This window comes from Perca fluviatilis, chromosome 15 (assembly GCF_010015445.1).
Source record: "Perca fluviatilis chromosome 15, GENO_Pfluv_1.0, whole genome shotgun sequence".
In the NCBI taxonomy this organism is placed as follows: domain Eukaryota; kingdom Metazoa; phylum Chordata; class Actinopteri; order Perciformes; family Percidae; genus Perca; species Perca fluviatilis.
In genome coordinates this window covers 35,179,982-35,193,602 of record NC_053126.1, presented here as the reverse complement: position 1 = coordinate 35,193,602, position 13,621 = coordinate 35,179,982, and the positions used below count along the sequence as shown (strand labels likewise).

The 13,621-nt window shown below is 39.4% G+C and overlaps 2 protein-coding genes across 5 annotated transcripts in view; one reads left to right on the top strand and one right to left on the bottom strand.

Annotated features, from left to right (window-relative positions):
* LOC120575437 (MBT domain-containing protein 1-like) overlaps positions 1-14 on the top strand; it is a 26,451-nt gene extending 26,437 nt beyond the window's left edge. For all 4 annotated transcript variants that reach the window (XM_039826231.1, XM_039826229.1, XM_039826230.1 and 1 more), the window contains one exon: positions 1-14. This exon is cut by the window's left edge and continues 478 nt beyond it. The gene's annotated coding sequence lies outside the window, so the exon portion shown is untranslated.
* An 8,196-nt stretch (positions 15-8,210) lies between these two features.
* LOC120575436 (nucleoside diphosphate kinase A-like) lies at positions 8,211-13,363 on the bottom strand. The gene is made up of 5 exons (XM_039826228.1): positions 13,284-13,363; positions 10,858-10,990; positions 9,720-9,821; positions 8,903-9,015; positions 8,211-8,332 (listed from the first exon to the last, which is right to left on the bottom strand). The coding sequence occupies exons 2-5, from the start codon at positions 10,972-10,974 to the stop codon at positions 8,215-8,217; spliced, it is 450 nt and encodes a 149-aa protein (XP_039682162.1). The 5' UTR covers positions 10,975-10,990; positions 13,284-13,363; the 3' UTR covers positions 8,211-8,214.
* Positions 13,364-13,621: the final 258 nt, after the last annotated feature.

Here is a 13,621-nt window from a genome sequence, read left to right as displayed (position 1 = left end):
AGACTCTATTTCAATAATCAGGACTTTTAGCGTGTATAGAGCCAACATATTTCCACATGTAAATCGGTAAACTTTGTGTTTATTTCAACCAGAACTAGAGTTGTGATGGTTGGTAAAGTGGAAAGACAACACAAAACGGCTTTTCATAGTTTTATGTTGTTTCTGTCGACCTTTGAGTGAAGTGTATTTTACGACGCTAAAATGACTGTTTATTTATATGGAGTCTGGTAGGTTTAGCGAACGCAATTTTGCGGATGTTTTTATGTTTAAAAAAAAGGATCTTAGTCTTTAACAGAAAGGTCGACCTCATTAGAAATCCTTTCCATAATGTTGTCAATGACAAAAATTAAAATTTGAAGGTACGCAATTGCCCCATTAACTTACATTGTAGCTTGTTTTGCCGACTGCAGCAATCTCCCTCAATACTGGACCAATGTCAAAGATTGTTGTTCCCATCAGTAACTTGGACACAAAAACATGGTGAAATAGGGTCCAGGTTGAAAACACCCCGAGGTTACCCTTAAACAACTACAGTTTTTACCTCTCGTTCTTTCTCTCCGTGTTCAGTCAGGCCAAGAAAGTGGCTCAAAAAAGTTCAGGCACACAAATTCATGAAATTCTAGATTGTGTTATAAGCTCGGCGATTTATTCAGGACGTTGAGTTCTTGTCCTTCGTATAGTTTTTTGGGGAATTTGGGGCTCATCTTTGGTTCCTCTGAGAAAAAACTGGGGGAAGAAAAGAAAACAAGATGAAGACTTTTGTAAGATGATTATTTTTTCAACCCCAACATCTTTGTGTGTTTGTGTGTTCGAGGGTCAGAACTCTTTGACGTTAATCATAATAATAATAATAATAATAATACTGGATGCTGTGTAATGTCACGTTGAGATTAGCAGTCATTTTAAAACGTGTGTGTGTTTTGATAATGTGCGTGTGAGTGCTGTGGTTTGGACGCTACGAAAACGAAAAACCAGCCAACCAGCGGGCAGTTAGGTTTTTTTTTTCTTTCTTTTAGCCGTTGCTGAAAGTTTGCGTCGTTACAGAATCATATTCAGCCGGCCAGATCATCTATAAAATGCAGTTTGTTGTAAATTGTTACGTTGTTCAGCAACGTTTTGGTGGCGAGTTTAAAACCAGCCAAACGTGAGTGAAGTTTGGTTGAAGAATGTTTTATTAAAATTCGTCTTTACGTAAGCGTCGTCTTTGTCAGAAAAAAAACACGTTTTGCTGTGAGATTATATGTAGTGGAGTAAAAAGTACAATATTTCTCTCTGAAAATGTAGCGGAGTAGTAGAAGAAGAAAGTGGTATGAAAAGAAAAGACTCAAGTAAAGTACAAGTACCTCAACATTTGGACTGCAGTACAGTACTGGAGTGAATGTACTGCTGGGCTAGTTAACACAGCGCTAACAGGGCAAATACAGGGTAAGCGACAATCTAATCTGATTAGTAGTGTTCATTTCGCCGATGACATAAAATATTTGTTGACGTTTTTCTGTCACAATCTCTAAAATTCAAACCAATCTAAATGAAAACTAACTTTGAAAACGGAAAAACTGCAATTACAGTTGTTCACCGTCGAACAAAACAACCCAACGGACAAATGCACCAAAGGTTACCGTTTTTATTGAAAAGTCTTATTTTGAAAAACCCAGTAAAGTCCACCGTCAGATAGCGCTTGGGAAGATGATGTAGCTGTTTGAGAATTTGCACATCTTTCAGTTCTTCAGATGTTATTTCTAAGCTGGAAATGTTAGCGAATGTATGTATGGATTTACAGTACTTTACTGCAGACATGAGTGAACCCAGGCAGATAAACAGGCTAACGTTTCTAAACAGGTAAGCTAACGTTGACATAACGTTACAGTTGAGCCTCAGAATGCTTCGACAACTAAACACTAAAGAACAGATCTTAATCTGTGCCAACCTTAACCGTGCTAATCACATTCTTATCTAAACTTTTATTCTAATTAAATGTACAATGCTCATCATAACCCGTTCACTAACATACATATACATTTTTTAAATAAGGTCCCATTGTGTTGCACAGGAAGGGGCGGGACTTCGCCTCTATATTATAGGGCTCGCTGTGTGTGTGTGTGCTGTGTGTGTCTGTGTGTGTGTGTTAAACTCTACATTCATCAATCTAAGCATTACACATAAACTTAGTGTCAGTTTTCAGATTTTCAAACTTGTTTCTTGCACTTCTGTGTTTTTTTTTTTTTTTGTTTGTTTTTTTTTTTTTTTGTGTGTTTGTTTGTTTGTGTGTGTTTGTTGTCTTTTTGTACGTGAATCTCCAATAATGTCCAGCTGTCTTATTTGTACCATGGTGCTATCTATTGATGATATATATCCACATTTGATAAAGTTTTTACGGAATGATTTTGACTGCGGACTGTCTGCGACCCCGGTGAAGAAGAAGAAGTCGTATTTTGGACACAGCGGTTTTTGCGTCAGATTTTGTATAAGGTGAAAATTATGTGTTAACTGAGTTTAAAGGATTCATGGATGCTGTGACACGAGTTGATGATTTAAATCCTTGTACTGTGCGATCTTCCCCGTCAGTTTGTGATGTGTGTACGCCAGCAGTGGGAGGAAGGACTTCCTGGGTTTTAAAGCAGGAGTGTCAAACTTAATGTCACAAAGGGCCACACCACACTGGAACATGGGAATCCCATCCAGAGACAGACATGTTTTAGTTTATTTGATTTAATTTCAAAAATCAAATATCTTTGACTGAGACTGTGTCTCATATATTCTTCTCTCTTAGGGTATTGGTCGACACAAAGCCCTAAAAAAGTCCGGAGTAAAGTTCCTTATCCATCAGAGATCGAAGAAGTGAAAAAAATTACGGAAATGGCAACAAACACGACGGTAAAAGCCACAGAACCAAGGGAAAAGTGACAAAAATTTGGAAAGAAATGGACAAAACAAACTTCGGAAAGATGTACAAACACGTCGGTAAAAGTGATAAAATTTTGGAAAAAACGAAAACATGACAAAAACAACGTGACAAACACAGCGGTAAATTTACAAAAAAGCTACAAAAACTGAGTGGGCCAAAACTTATTGTGAATCTACATTGATATGGGGGGGGGCGACTCAAAATCTGCGAGGGGCCGGATTTGGCCCGCGGGCCTCGATTTTGACACCTGTGTTTTAAAGTAGCTGAAGTCCAGTGTATTCGTAAGCTGTGTTTACACGAAAGTTTGGAATCCAAAATCAGCTGGGGTTGCTTTTCAGTTTTTTATGTCAAGATAACAAAACATTTTAATTTAACACCTTTTGAATTTTGGTGTCACAAAAAAGACTCAAAATGAACCTAGTAATAACAGATGTGTACCGAGTCGACCGTTTTCTGGGACATGTTTTCATGCTAATCTAATGTGTCTCTAGCTTGAAACAAGCTAGCGTGAACGGCTGATTAGCTTAACGCTAGGCTTTCGGGGCACTGGTAGAGTAAAAATAAATCACTATTTCTACACCACTAACAAGGCTCAAAATATCACCACACTTCCACCAGACAGACAGTTTATTAAAAAGATAGTTTATAAAGACTGTACCGTTCACTGTCATGACCAGTTGAACAACGAACGCCGTGCTTGAGCTATGTTACTACGGCGTTCGACTGGTCATGACTGTTTTCCCAAGATGGCGCCTGCCTGTATACCCGAAGGTAATGTCTTTTATAATCTATCTTTTTAATAAACTGTCTGTACACTTACAAAGTTCTCAATGCTTCGGTTTACATGTACATAGAAATAGCGATTTCTTTTTACTCTACCAGTGCCCCGAAAGCCTAGCGTAAGCAAATCAGCAGTTTGCGCTAGCTTGTTTCAAGCTAGAGACCCATTCGATTAGCATGAAAACATATCCCAGAGAACGGTTGACTCGGTACACATGTAGGTTCATTTTGCGCCGACATTGTCCATTTAATGGTGAAGATTAGTTCTTCTACTGGAGATAAAACTCTGCTTTAAAACCAAAACGTAGCGGTGTAAATGAAGCCTGAGATAATTAAATCGGTGTCAGGAGTTTAATGTCTTGAGATCCAAAGTTCTGACAATAAAACTCCAAAAATCTGTGGATGGTTCAAGAAAACAAGATGATGAGTTTAATGATCCCAGAAAATGTTAACTTGACATGACGAGATAGTTCATGAACCTGACAAAAACCGTTAGCAACCACGGCGGCTCTTGGGTTCTGATGGCGACTTGTGTTTGTTGACATTGTTTAATAATCGAGCTTTTGTCTTGTGTTTTCTTGCTGTTACAGACATACTCGATCTGTAAATTGTGTTCACAGGTGTAACGGTTAGCCTTCACAAACCGCAACACAGAGCCAACAGAAAAGAGAATTTTCGATAACACTTTACTTGAAGGTATCTACGTAAGAGTGACATGACGCGTGTGTGTCCCCCCCCTCCCTCCTCCCCGTGGACAGAGGCAGACTGTCGGTACTCGTACGAGAAGTCTGGATTTCTTTTCTTTTTTTTCCATGTTTAAATAAGTCTCGAATCCAAAATCAGCTGTGGTTGCTTTTCAGTTTTTTATGTCGAGATAACAAATTTAAAATAAAAAATTCATGCTAATCAAATGTGTCTCTAGCTTGAAACAAGCTAGCGTGAACGGTTGATTAGCTAGCTCAGTGAACACGTGACACAGTCATGACACATGAACCCTAACCATAGCCCTAACCCTAACCCTAAAGGCCCTGACACACCAACCCGACAGCCGACCATCGGCAGAAAAGGCAGTCGGACTGATCAGTCGGCTCCCCGAGGTCCAAAAAGTGCCTTTGGAACACACCGAAGCGACGCCAACTTCAGCGTACGTTCTGCGTGTGCGCGAAACGTAATACGTCTCCATAACTGCAGGCGGCGCTAATCTGTGTTGTCACCCAAAAACTGAAAATCCAGAAATGACGAACGCATCACGTGGGTCTGGCTTCTCCAGCCGACAATAACGGCGGCTCTTTGGGATTAGGATCTCGTATCTTACGAAAATATTTTCACTGAAACGTGTTTCGATCGTTTCAGATCGACAAAGGTCAGTTTAAAAGATTTCCGTCAGATTTTGAGAGGCGTTCGTCAGGCTCATCCCGCTCGTCATTTCCGGGCTAGCACGCCACCAATCAGATTGGTCATTGAGTCTGACTGCCCGCCCTCCGATTCAACATGTCAAATTGGCCAAAATGAAGGCCGACGGACTACGGCATGCAACACACCGAACAGACTCTAGTCACTGACCTCTCCAGACTCTCCGACGGCCGATTATCGTGTAGGTGTGTCAGGGCCTTAACCCATAACTTGTCATGACAAAAAAACGAATTACAATTGCTAAAAGAAGCGTTTTGTCATAAACATTTATGACTTCTTTATAATGTTTGTGGCACGTTCATGACAGTGTCATGTCACTCTTATGTAGATACCTTCAAGTAAAGTGTAACTAAATAATCAAGCTTTTGTCTTGCTGTTACAGACATACTCGATCTGTAAATTGTGTTCACGGTTATCACAGGTAGCCTTCAAAACCCCCAACACAGAGCCAACAAAAAAAACGAAAAGAGAATTTCCCATTAAGCTAAATCTAGTTCGCTCAGCCTCGCAAGTTGTATTTATTTCTTTGATGTGTCATTGGATAAAAGAGTTGAGATTTAAATCTGTTTGTGTCCCACACTGATGAAGTCATTTCTGTAAATTGTCCATTTTGGTCCACATGTTCGTGCTGTGAACCCGACGTTTACTGATCTCACATCCAAACGTTTAAACAAATGTTTAAAAAAAAAAAGGAAAAATCTATATATAGATATAAATCTATATACTGTAAGTGTATGACAAAAGAATTTCAAAAGAAATGTAGTTATGTACTGATGTTAACTTTCATGAAGCTTTTTTTAATACATTGTGCAATTTTTGGCAGCATGATTGTGAAGAAATTATTACATTTAGATGACTCACTTTACATTTTTTATGCAATAAAAGAGTAATAAGAAAATGATTGTTTTGAAGTTCTTGTGTTTTACGTTTAGCGTTATTTTTTCTAATTACTTTTATGTTTTATTTCAGTAGGAAGTTTCAGTACCTCATGGTTTACTCTTGGCTTGCACAGCAGCTGGATTCTCACGAAATCACGCGGGAATTGCGAGCTACTGGCAGCTACAGGTAGAGCTGGGCAATATGAAGAAAATCAGATATCACGAGATTTTTGACCAAATACATCAATGACGATAGGCCTGTAACAATTATTACATGATTGTGTTATCGCAATTATTTTACATATTAACCATTTCTTGTTTAACTGCAATTAATTGCTAACATTAGTCCAATGGGGTATAACTGCTGATGGTAATAGTCAATTTCATATTCATTTAAGAAAACAATACTAGGTTTACTTCCTAGGCTGTCTGTTTGTGTCTTTACATTATCTGGGTCACATTTCAGCGATATGACCAAAATATGTATCCTGGGATTCATTCAAAACTTGTTTTTGTTTGAAAAAGTAACACGTAAAAAAATGTTTTTTAAATTTGACTGAAAGAGACAATTATATTGTTAATCGCAATTATTTTTGAGACAATTAATTGTAAAGAACAATTGGGAATTGGTTCAGCTCTAGATGTCGAAAGAGATATTGTAGGTTCGACTATCAGCGCTTTCACAAAATATATATAACACTATGAGAGTTTTGATAAATAATCATCAGTAATGTGGATACAATGACTATGTGGGTAAAGGAAAATCATAAAACAGCTAGTAAGTCTGGTAAGTTCAGGAAATGACATCACTTTATTGTAATGCGGCCTTTAAAACCAGAAAAAGACAACACTTACCTAATAACAATATTACGATTTCCAAAATTAAGACTATATCTAAATCGTAAATCGATATAGTATCGATATATTGCCCGGACTTAGCTATGGGAGTGGTTTAGGCTATGCTCACTCTTTTTTGAAGCTCCCAGCGTCTGTTTTACATTATAGTACTAGTATGGAGGAAACTGTTTTCAAAAAAGTACGTACTTTATGACTTTTTTCAACGTACTATACTATGACTTTTAATTACTTTTTTCGACATGCTATAATATGACTTTTTTATGACTTTTTTTGCAACGTATTATACTACGACTTTTTATGACTTTTGACATACTATAAAATGACTTTTTTATGACATTTTTTTGCGACATACTATACTATGACTATTGTTTTTTTGACATACTATACTTTGACTTTTTCATTACTTTTTTCAACATGCGTTGTTTTATGACTTTTTTTCGACATATTATACTATAACTTTTGTGTGTATATTTTATACTAGGACTTTTTATGACTTTTTTCGACATACTATACTAGGACTTTTTATGACTTTTTTCGACATGCTATACTATGACTTTTTATGACTTTTTCACATACTATACTATGACTTTTGACATAATATACTATGATTTTTTTATGACTTTCTTCGACATACTATACTATGACTTTTTATGACTTTTTTCAACATACTATATTATGACTTTTTATTACTCTTTTCGACATACTATACTATGACTTTTTCAGACTTTTTCCGACATACTATGACCTAATTTTTTTTCGACATACTATATGACTTTTGATGCCTTTTTTCAACATACTATACTATGACTTTTCTACATACTATACTATGACCTTTTTTTGACATGTTATACTATGACTTTATAAAGACTTTTCGACATACTATAGTATGGCATTTAATGACTCTTTTCGACATACTATGACTTTTTAAAGAATTTTTCGAAATACTATACAATGGCTTCACTTTTATTTTTGGCATAATATGGCTTTTTTATAACTTTTTTTGACATACTACTATGACGTTTTTTAAGACATTTTAACTATACTATGAGGTTTTTAAGACTTTTTCGACATACTATACTATGACTTTTTTTGACATACTAGACTTTTTGTGACACTTTCTTTCAGCCTCAACAAGCTGCTAGCTTGGCTTTAGACTCTTGGATTTAGATAATACCCAAATATAAAAAACTTTTTTTTTTTAAAACACACCAAACTTAATAGACAGAAAAAATGACAGTCGTTAACATGGAACTTTATTGACAAGTGCAACATGTTATGAATTGATGAGTGAAAACAAAGTCAGAGGAAGAACTGCAGGGAGTACAGGTGTGACAGGGGTTGGCGGGGGGGGGGGTTACTTGGGGTCCAGTTGGCTGTAGTTTACTCATACAGGAAGGGCTGGGCGCAGGGTGTCCACTCGACGAACTCCTCGGCCTTGAACCACAGGCCGACCTCACGCTTGGCGTTCTCCAGGGTATCGCTGCCGTGGATGATGTTCCTGAGACAACAGAGAAGGAAGGTCAGTGGGAACATGGACGCTGTCAGGTAACCATACCATAGTATATATTGGGTTTTCATAAAAAGTCATAATATAGCATCTCGAAAAAAAGTTATAGCATGTCTAAAAAAGTCATAAAAAGTCATAGTATAGTATGTCGAAAAAGTCATAAAAGTTATAGTATTGTATGTCAAAAAAGTCATAGAATAGTATGTGGAAAAAAGTCATATATAGTAAGTCGAAGAAAGTCATAAACGTTATAGTATAGTATGTCAAAAAAGTCATAGTATAGTATGTGGAAAAAAGTAAAAAAAGTCATATATAGTAAGTCGAAAAAAGTCATAAACATAGTATAACATGTCGAAAAAAGTCAAAATATAGTATGTTGAAAATTCATAAAAAGTCATAGCATGTCGAAAAAAGTCATAAAATTAAGAACACAATTGTCGCATTACTATCTTTTTTAAAAATGATATTTGTTAAAATGTCCAGTATGTTCATCCTAAAGCCGAGAGTTTGGCCGACAGTCTGACAGGTGTGTGTCCTCTGGTGTTTTCGGCGTGTACTGACCTGCCGATGTTGATGCACAGGTCTCCACGGATGCTGCCGGGCTTGGAGTCAGCGGGGTTGGTCTCGCCCAGCATCATCCTGGCCAGCTTCACAATGTTCTGACCCTCCCACACCTGAAACACACCGGGGGAACCGTCAGCATGCATGGCAACAATCAGGGATGCACAACATATCGGTTTTGGGTGACATATCACGAAAGACACTAAAAAATGCTTCCAAAAAACAAAATAGCTGTAATAAATTGGACTAAAGTTGGCTAGTAGAAAAGGTAACAGAATAGGGTGATCATTTACACTGTATGCTTAAAAAGAAGCATTTTAATGTTAATTCCAGGTCTGAACAGGGCCTGTGAGTTGGAGCAGTTTTAATCATAAGAGCGTCTTGTTAGAGGTCCTGAGCGCTTGGTGGGATAACACCTGTCGAGGGTGTTGAAGACGGTCGGGGGTCCGCTCCATAAAAGGAGAGAGAGAGAGAGAGAGAGAGAGAGAGAGAGAGAGAGAGAGAGGCCATGAAAACACAGAGGGTGTGAAGAGAGAGAGAGATAAAAAGAGAAAGATATCTGAGTGACAGAGGGCTGGAGATGTGCAGGATGACTGTGTGTGTGTGTGTGTGTGTGTGTGTGTGTGTGTGTGTGTGTGTGTGTGTGTGTGTGTGTGTGTGGTTACATAATCGCTGCCGTCCTCTTTCAGAAACGCAGCCTGCTTATAACAGCTGAAGTGGGTGTGCATGCATGCGTGTACGTACGTATGTGTTCCTGCAGGAATGTTTGCCTTTGTGTGTGTGTGTGTGCACATGTGTGCGTGCTATTGTGCATTACCATGGCAAAGACGGGTCCGGAGGACATGTATTTGCAGAGTCCAGCATAGAAAGGCATGTCCTTCAGGTCCAGGTAGTGGGTCTTCATGAAATCCTCAGAGGCCTGAAAACACAATACAGAAAATATTCAAACATGTAGGATTCTGAGGTACTTGTACTTAGCTTGAGTCTTCCCGTTTTCTGATCATTCATGCTAAACAATTGCACATCTTTGATTGTTTTCTGATGGTTTTGCATCATTTTACAACATTTAAAAGCATGACATTGCCTCTTAAGATATTGTTAAATATAGGTGTTTTATATGTAATAACTTCTTCTGTGAAGCGATTTATCTACTGTAAGTGACGGAAAACACAGCTGTCATCATATTGAATATGTAATTACAGTTTTAAACTGTTTATAAATGTGTGAAAAACTCATAAAGACCTGGAGTTTCAAGGTTTATTGTTGTTTTTCTTATCAACAAATTCTTAACTCAATGTCCAGTTACTATGAATGAAAAAATGTATATTCTCACATTCATACACACTAAAATCACTGGCTCATGAATGGACCCAGTGTTGGAGTTATTTGTGTAATACTTTTGGGTTAATGGAGCAGGAAGAACTTTTGTCTGGGATGGTTTTCTTCCTACAAGTATCTATAGCTGACCAAAAGTCACAATTTCATAAAACAATCTGCCTCAACTTCATGAATCACTTCTTGTTGTTTCTGTTCTTAACTCTCATTTAAAGCTGGTTCCTTCATCTGAACTCTGGACCTCAGTTTGAGTTCATCCGCATGCATGTCGACTATCACTCCACACACACAGTGGAGGACACACACACACACACACACACACACACACACACACACACACGACAGCTGTGAATAACTACACTGAGTGTGTGACAGTGATGAAGTGTGAGAAGCTGCAACATTCAGCAGCTGTCATCCTAACTGTGTGTGTGTGTGTGTGCGCGCGTGTGTCTGTGTGTGTGTCTCTGTTTGTGTGTGTGTGTGTGTGTGTGCGTGTGTGTGTGTGTGTGTGTGTGTGTCCATTTGTGTGTGTGTGTGTGTGTGTGTCTACGTGCGTCTGTGGATTATGGATCATTGATTTGTTTGGGAGTCTCTGAACTATAACCCGTCGCCACGGTTACCTTCATGAACTTGGACGCCACCAGCTTGAAGCCTCGGGTCTCGAAGCGCTTGATGATCTCTCCGATGAGTCCTCTCTGGACGCCATCGGGCTTCACGGCGATGAAGGTGCGCTCCATGTCGACAGAGAGACGGCTGCACAAAGACACAAAGGACCCAGCTGATCACAGACAGGAGTCATGAGCTCACAGTGGAGCCGAGGATGTGCTAGTTTTAATATCTCATCTTCTGCAGGGTTTCCCTGAAATCAACCCTTGTGTTGTCTTCCCATCGACCACGTCGATTTGATTCCAATTCTTTTGGTCACTTTTGGGGCGTTTTCTTAATGATGTTTTTGTCAACTTTTGAACAAGGTTTTTTGTCACTTTTTTTAAACAATTTTTTGTCACCTTTGGCGATGTTTTTGATGTTTTTTTGTCACTTTTTCAAAAAGAAATTGGTCACAAAAACATTGAAAAAAGTGTTAAAAAAAAAAAAAAAAAGGGGGACAAAAACCTCAGAAAAAGTGTCAAAATCACGGGGGGAAGCATCACAAAAGTGTTAAGGACAACAAGTGCATGGTCGGTGGGGGAAGACAACATGAGGGTTAAATATTTAATATCATACAATAAATAGAAGTACAATCTTTTTGATTTTAGGATAGTATAAGAAACGGTTATTGATCCCCCAGAGCGCAAATTGATTGGTTGCAGCATCACAAAGACAGAAATGAGTTCAGATACATAAAGTAGAAGAGTTATGGACGTTCTAATTTCATGTTGATGGTAACTAACGCTTGGGATCTTTCCTCCATCAAAGTGTTTCCGTGATATTAAAAGACTCGTTAGAGAGACTTCTGCTTCTGCATGTGAAACTAAAGCCGCCTACGGAGCTCTGGGCCATTTTTTTCCCTCTCGGTGTGCAAAACGTCGCTCTGAAAGACGAAACCGGCTCCTGGTGTGGGACAAAGCCTCGTCGGGCTGATGGCTAATTTTACCGCCGGCTGGTATCTGCGGGTCGGGGGGGGGCGGCTGCTGCGTGTGCAGCTGGCTCTGGCGTGAATTCAGGCTGAGGGAGCGGAAGAAAAAACCAAGAGAAGACTCTGAAACTCCAAACGGGGTGACGTTTCGGAGAGTATAATTAGGATCCGGGGTCACGTATCGAGGTTATGTTCTGCTGATCTTATCAAACACAGTCGTGCATCACCGCCCCTCCCCCCTTTTTCTTCTTTCCAGTGCACGTGCACTAATACCATACTCTGTTACAAGTTAAAGTCCTGCAGTGAAAATGTTCCTTCAGTAAAAGCCTATGAGTATTATCAGGAAAATGTACTTAAAGTATTAAAAGTAAAGAACAATCCTCCCATTTTAGAAACTGGAAACAAAATGAACAGAACGCTCAGTTGTTAATTGTCAGTTGATTTGAATTTGGAGGCTAGTGAGGCTAACGCTAAGTGCCTGCAACAACATCTGAATCGTTTATCGGAGTTTTAAGCCCCCCCAACGTCTCCTTCCAGGCAGCGCTGCCTGGAAGGCACTAGGATTAGGCAATGGTTAGGGTTAGGGTTAGGTGCCTTGAAGTAAACGGTTGCAGCGCTGCCTGGAAGTCGATTAGGCAATGGTTGTGGTTGAGGTTGAGGTTGTGGTTAGGGTTAGGGTTTGGGCTTAAGGTTAGGGATAGGTGCCTTAAAGTCAACGGTCGAGGCGCTGTCTGGAAGGAGACGTTGAGGGCTTAAAACACCATCGAGCCTCTGAATCACACGGGAAGAAAGTAACAACTGAAATAATATTTGATCTCATTTTAAAAGCAACATTGGAAGATGGAAAAGTTTCTACTCGGTTTGGTTGTTTTTCTGTGTTTGCAACATTTCAACAAAAAAGCTGAACATGTGTCCAGTAGTTCAGGAAGTTTTCTTCATAAGCACATGGAAGCACTTCGGGCTCTTGAAGGTCCTGTACTCGCAAGGTTTAAGGTTTTTCTGATATACAGAAAATACACACATCAGGTTTCACGCAAAACTGGGACAATGTGTGTGTTGTATTTGATCAAAACGCAGCAGAACTGGGAACACTTTAATATCCATTTTATGTATCGCAGGTCATATCTTTATCGAATATCGTGCAGCCCTATGACAGAAACTGTCCAAAATTGAGGTAACTACTTTGTGAGACATTAAATGACGTCTGCTGACGTCCAGCGTGTCCCTGCAGCAGCCGCATGTTCAATCCACGGGACCAGAAAGCAGCTCGGAGGAGATTTTGTAAGGTTTTAAAATCGTTTGAGTGATTTTATAGCCAGCGAATAGAGTTCAAAGTGAAAGTGAAAAACTAACTGTGTGTGCCTGTGTGTGTGTGTGTGTGTGTGTGTGTGTGTGTGTGTGTGTGTGTGTGTGTGTGTGTGTGTGTGTGTGTGTGTGTGTGTATGTGTGTGTGTGTGGAGATATATCTACCTTGGTTTCGGGTTGAGGAGAACTTGTGAAGACGGGCTGCGGGGAAGTGATCACCGAGGTCGAACAGCCGGAGAGAAGCTCTATTTAAAGGCAGTACAGTGTGGGTGGGGGTGGAGTGGGGGGCGGGGGGCAGAGGTGTGTGTGTGTGTGTGTGTGTGGTTACATAATCACTGTCATCCTCTTTCAGAAATGCAGCCTGCTTATTACAGCTGAAGTGGGTGTGCTTGCATGCGTGTACGTATGTGTTCCTGCAGGACAGTTTTTGTCTTTGTGTGTGTGTGTGGGGAGACTGGATCTGGGCAGGGACAGACTGGGGCTAAAAAACAGCCCTGGACTTT